This window comes from Centroberyx gerrardi, chromosome 9 (genome assembly GCF_048128805.1).
Source record: "Centroberyx gerrardi isolate f3 chromosome 9, fCenGer3.hap1.cur.20231027, whole genome shotgun sequence".
Taxonomy (NCBI): Eukaryota; Metazoa; Chordata; class Actinopteri; order Beryciformes; family Berycidae; genus Centroberyx; species Centroberyx gerrardi.
The window spans coordinates 25162738-25168737 of record NC_136005.1 but is presented as its reverse complement, the minus strand read 5'-3'; the positions used below and the strand labels follow the sequence as shown (position 1 = coordinate 25168737).

The 6000-nt window shown below is 41.4% G+C and overlaps 2 protein-coding genes across 2 annotated transcripts in view; one reads left to right on the top strand and one right to left on the bottom strand.

Annotated features, from left to right (window-relative positions):
* Positions 1-1322: 1322 nt before the first annotated feature.
* Positions 1323-5502, bottom strand: c9h1orf52 (chromosome 9 C1orf52 homolog). The gene is made up of 3 exons (XM_071917325.2): positions 5074-5502; positions 4626-4836; positions 1323-3053 (listed from the first exon to the last, which is right to left on the bottom strand). The coding sequence occupies exons 1-3, from the start codon at positions 5383-5385 to the stop codon at positions 2899-2901; spliced, it is 678 nt and encodes a 225-aa protein (XP_071773426.1). The 5' UTR covers positions 5386-5502; the 3' UTR covers positions 1323-2898.
* A 400-nt stretch (positions 5503-5902) lies between these two features.
* The window catches only part of col24a1 (collagen type XXIV alpha 1), a 151022-nt gene continuing 150924 nt past the window's right edge, over positions 5903-6000 (top strand). Inside the window, exon 1 of the mRNA XM_078285863.1 lies at positions 5903-5946. Within this exon, the coding sequence (XP_078141989.1) occupies positions 5903-5946 (44 nt within the window). The remainder of the gene's footprint in view (positions 5947-6000) is intronic.

The window sequence follows — 6000 nt, the reverse complement described above, 5'->3', positions numbered from 1 at the left end:
CAGACCGGGGCTCAGTAAAGGTCCCTCAGTGCTCAGTGGCCATCATGAGGTCTTGACCTTGCAATAAATGTGTCACAGTGATAAGGGGGCAGAGTGACTGACACTTTTCATAGCCCTTGTTGGGCCAGCAAACCGTCCCACTCAGAGTTATTGGCAACCTATTGCAATTTGGTTAATACCTCACAATTTTTTTTCGTTCTTCTTAGCTGACGGAAAAATTGTTTTGATCCTCATGGTTACATTTCTCTGACTCTAAACCTTACAAAGCAAAGTATATGATTTTACCTAAGGCAAGCATTGCACTTGGAGAAACTGATAAGACAATGTTCAGGACTTCTTTCAGACTCCAGTAACTGATAAGGTGGCCCACATGGGAGCTAGTATTCATCTATGTCTACAAACATAAGGGGAGGATGTTCTGAGCGTACCACATGTAACATTATACCAGGATGTTCTCTCTTTAAAAAATGAAGATTAGGTCAGTCATGTGTGACATCCAGTGGGAAGAAAACATGCTCTCCTCCAGTAACATAATCTGTTACACAAAGACACCTACAATCCAGGAATGCTTTGGATATCATATCACAGGAAAACAGCTATGCTAAACATATTCAACCACACCAAAAACTACACTGGAAATGAAGCTTTTCCACTCACAATTCCAAGAATATAACATTGCAAAACATCAGTTTTCTGGGAAATTTCCAGTTACAAAACAATTTCCACAGTTACAAAACTGACAGCAACGTGGAGCATTCTTAAACACTGAATGATGTGACCCCGCTGGCCATTCCTCATACAATCGGTCAGGAAAGAAGAGTTATTTGTTCGTAAATATGGCTGATAAAATCAGTCTGCTGCTGTTGTGCAGGACCAGCATTTCAGACAAGGCCAGGCACATACCTGGAAGCTGGAATTTTATCAGAAGCATATTTACCACTATTTCATGTCAACCCATGATGACAGATAGGCCAGGAATTCCTCTGATCACTAAACTGTTGCGAAGTGGAAACTTTTCATTTTTTTCTTTGGTAGAAATACCATTATATTTGCTCCGATGGTCACAAAAAATTCTGAGAATGAGAACAAACTCAATTGAATGTAAGCCTGTATTATCCAACACATAAAATTCTTGTACATTATTCCAGAATAATTAAAGACAGTGAAAGTGATCGATGGCGTGTTTCATGTGGCTGTTTGATTTCATTATGCAGAGCAAATGTGAAGCTCATTTCGAATGGATTTCAACAGCACACTTGTGACCTAATAACCAAAATCAGTTAGTACCATAATTCAGACTGACAAGAGGACATTCCACAGTAAAATATCTACCATTTATTGCCTCAGTGGTGTAAGACAAATAGTATGTCACTGAAAACAAACAATAAAATTAACAGTATAATATTGTTTAAACACACTGTACAGATTTGTTGACAGAAATGGAAGGGTCCCTTCTCCAGGCTACAGTGCTCAACTTAAAAACAACCTCCAAGCATCTTGTGTGGTAATACTATGCATGTAGGAAGTGACTAACAGACTTCTCAAATTTCTTAAACTTTATGTTTATATTCCATGTCAGAGCTGATCTAAAGTGTTGTGTGACACAAAATATACGAAACTATACTGTGTATCAAGTATCTCAAGAGTGCTGATATGAGACCAGCTTCCAAACGTAATACAAGATCAATACTCATTTTCTGAGAAACATGACACACAGGCCCTGGTGGTCATTTGTGTGCCCAACACTTGCACAGCAATGGAAGTGCAGCAGATCACTCTAAAAAAACAAAGGGTGTGTTCCAGGTGACATCTAGTGTCCATAAGCAGGAACAACAACTTGATCAATTCTCATTGTAATTCAAACTGAAATGAAGCCATTTATCACACTTCTTTGTCAATTTAAAAGGAAAGCCGTCATATAAAACCATGTTTTCTTATGAAGACTGGCGAATAGGGACCATATTGTTTCTTTAGCTACATTTCCAACTTCGATTCATCCAAGCACAGTCTCTGTTCAGTGGTGATTGTCTATTTACAATCAAACAAGGAAAATACATAGGAAATATGCACCAACAGGATGTACACATGTAAACCACCACAGCCAGAGGTTACACTCTTATTTTAGTTACATAACTGAAAAAGACAAACAAAAGACAAAACCAACCAACCACACAATATCTATTCAATGTGTCAAGGCAGGGAAGCCTCATTTAACTTGAGAAGGAACACAGCAAAGAGGGATTTGCCAGCACCAGGGCCAAATTAAGTGACTTGTGACTTGGACTCAAACATTATTTATTTGTTGCTTGTATTAATAATCATCTTTGTTTGCAACAAGATCCAGAGTCAAAGAAATGTTGATTTTTTTTTTGCTTTGTTATGTTTTTTTGGTTGTTTTTTTGAGTATTTGGCCATACACTAGAAACCAAGCTAATGAGTATGTCCTGGCTAATGCTGTTTGACCCTGTAGGTGAACCAGGCTGAGAAAGCCCTGGTAGCCCTGTCTGGCTCTGGGGTTGAACCAGGGTGGTGAGTAAGCCGCGGCTAACCATTTGGCCCTTTACTGGAGACCACATTATTGAGGATGGGTGTGCTTTCTGGACTGGGGTGCTGCTACCTGAATGACTGAACACTCCACGCAATTATCTATACCTGATGTCTCACTGATAGCTATTTTAAACACAATATTTAAAACAAATGCCTCATCAAGTGTGCCGACATTAATTTGAAGACAAATTTGGTACAATATTGCAAATGACACTTTATAGCCAAAACGGCTATTTATACTAGCGGCACACCACCTCCTAGTCCATTTGCTAATGCCTGTGATCGTTCTCGGCTAACGTAACATGTTTCTCTAAGTTAGAAACCGATGCCTTGTTGCAGGCAGCCCAGGCCTTACTCCGCCTGCTGCCTGAGGATTCTTTTCTCCTCCTCTACGAAGCTCTTGTCAGAGGTGGCTTGTCCCAGGTCCCTCTTCCTCTTCTCCTTCTGCTGGAAGGTCTCCACCCTGCGTTTCTTAGCAGACAAGTCGGACTTATCTGGTTCCTCATCTAAACACCAGAGGAGGGGGGGGGGGGGGGGGGGGAGCAAGGGAGCCGTATGTCAGAATTATGAAATCAGAAACACTGGAACTCTGAAACCAGTGCAGCTTGTATTCATATTTCCAATACCAATGACCTAGGATCAACTCGTCAGCGACCATTCAAACATCATACACTATGATGTTGATCAGAAGAGGAACGCTGCATGGGCTTCAAACGTGTTCACTGGAGGTGCTCATTGGAAATATGGGGAATCCATATGTAGAGATGGTGCGTTGTCTAACATTTTCACATGAAATAGCCAAGAATAATAATGGCTTTTTAACTTTATACAGAGGAGAGTGCCTTGGATATGTTTTTCTTTTTTCCTCAACATACACTATGACTTAGAGAGCAAACTGCTCTCAGATCAAACTCCTATTCTGAGATACTTTATGCATCTGGGTCTAGCAGTCCAGGAGGCAAAAATAAAGGCCTATTCTAAACCTAAGTCGTACCATTAGGTCATGTAAGACATCTTGACCCAAATACACACAGCTTCCAAGGAGTGCTGATCCACTTGTACATGATCTTATTAACTAATATCTCAAAGACAAACTGTCAGCTTTGATTGGTGGTCATACTTTCTGATGCTTTAGGAATCACAGAACCTTAATGTATACATAGAGAAAAAACTGGCTTTCCTACATCTAGTCTAATCATTAATCTTTCTAACCCAGTTTCTCCAATTTTTTCATACCAAGAAAGGCCAAACTGACAGAAAGCATGGCAGGATAGTGGCATGGATAGTGGCATGAACCAACACAGATTTGCATATGCAAGTCTTCACGACAGGTCGGTTGTCGTAAATCGTAGATTTATTTATTTTGTAATTATTTTCAAGGCCTGCATTAATTTTACAGTGTCATTTATGGCACTAATCACTTCTTTTGTAAACAAAAAGAAAGTAAAGGAAGAACCATGAAAACATTTTGAATAAAATCTAATGTTTGATTCTTAATGCTATGTTGTGCTTCCACCTAAGCTTTATTTACAAGATAAGATCAGATATCACTTTATTAATCCCCTTGGGGAAATTCGGGAAAATATTACGAAAATATGTTTTTATTTTTTATATTAAAGACAACCAAATGAAAGCTTTTGTAGCTTGAAGTTAGTTCAAATTCTGGAAGTTTTGTAGGCAATGACTTCCCTTTCTTGGTCATGTAGGCTAGTCCTTTTATTTATGTATTTATTTTTTTTAATGTACATAGGCTGCAGCCTAGCTGTATTTTATTTATTATTGTGCAGCCATAGAACAGACTAACAATGGCACACAACGGCCAACGCCGCTGGGCAGAGTGGCATATGCCATGGTGCCACTCTCCTCAGCAGCACATGCCGTTGTAGGTGCTACTCTTAGTTGACATGGCAGCAGAAGTGCCACAGTGTGTCGGCATCTGCCACAGCGATAGTGGCAGCTGCCTCGGCATCTGCCAGTGCCACTAAATGATCCAGGCATTATGAGGAGTGATAACAGTGGTGTCAAGAAAATATGCTACGAAATAGGCTACCCCACTTTGAGAACCCTGCAGGACTAACCTGAGTCAGAGGGCTGCTCCTCTGTGGGCAGGAAGCGGGCATTGCCGGTGTGCGGTTGTGGTGCGTCTTCCCCATTGTCCTCATAGACATTGGACCACTTTATGGCCATGTCCATCCCTGGTGGGGCTCCCTTCTTCTTCTCTGGCTCTGTGGCGTAGCTCTGGGGAGGGGGCACAGCGTTGGTCTTCCATGGCTTAAACTCTCTGGCCGGCTGCAAGCAGCAGAGAAAACATGGGTGGAACAACATTGGGTTAGAGTGGAGACCTATGCATCCAGTTTCTTTCTCAAAAGAAATTACACACATACAGAGAGAGAGAGAGAGAGAGAGAGAGAGAGAGAGAGAGAGAGAGAGAGAGAGAGAGAGAGAGAGGAGAGCTAGCTAGCTCTACTGGCGATGTAAGCTAAGACATTAGCACAGGCTAACGTTAACCATCCACCATAGCTTTACCTCCTCGGGAGCTTTCACTGTGCGACTTTCCCAGTCTATTTGCTTATTTAGGGGATTGTAGAGAAAAGCAGGCTTAGACACGGATCTGAAGAGGTCGTCTGGTTTGGGTAAGGGAGCACCACCGGCGGCCCGTTTGGTCCCTTGGAGAGACTTGCCAGCGCTTCCCGAGGCATCTGGCCCCGATTTCTGGCTTGACTTCTTCAGACTTTCTCCCTCCTCGTCTGAACTGCTGCCATTACTGTCGCTGCTGTCGCTCAAATCGTCGTAGCCCGAAAAGAAACGAAAAGAGTCCGACTTCTTTTCGTCAGCCATTGTTTTAGGGTTACTAATTTTCTAATGTACAGCACCCAGTTAAAGTAAATGTAATGAAAATACGAAAATAGAGCTGCTAAATCTAGCACGGCTAGCTTCTCGCTACTCCATTTTGAATGAGCCTCCAAAACAGACGTAAACCGTTCAAGCAATGTCGTAACGACAGTCGCAAAGACATTTAATTAAAGGGGCAGTCCCACTACAATATTACTGCTGGCCTGCCGGTGTACCAGTTGTAGCCCAAATAGCCTCGAGATGTCGCTGTTAATCTTGCATTTACTTAAACATCTTCAAGATTCAAGTATTCTAAGTAGCCTACATAATATTACTGTTAGTTACCCGATGAAAATCTCCCTAATACATAATGTAGACTACTTACAACGGTGTAACAGCGTTTTAATAAGTCCATTCGAATGGTGTGTTACACTATTACATTGGTTTATCTCTAATGGATGCTTTAAGATTTATTCATCCAAAGACATCTTACTCCTCGGACGTATTTACATAATTAGGCTACATGGCTTATTTCGGCTTGTGTGGCACCTTCACTGCAAGCATGATGTGAGACAAACCCTGCTCCTCTAACACATCATGCTTGCATTGATTACTATCTGA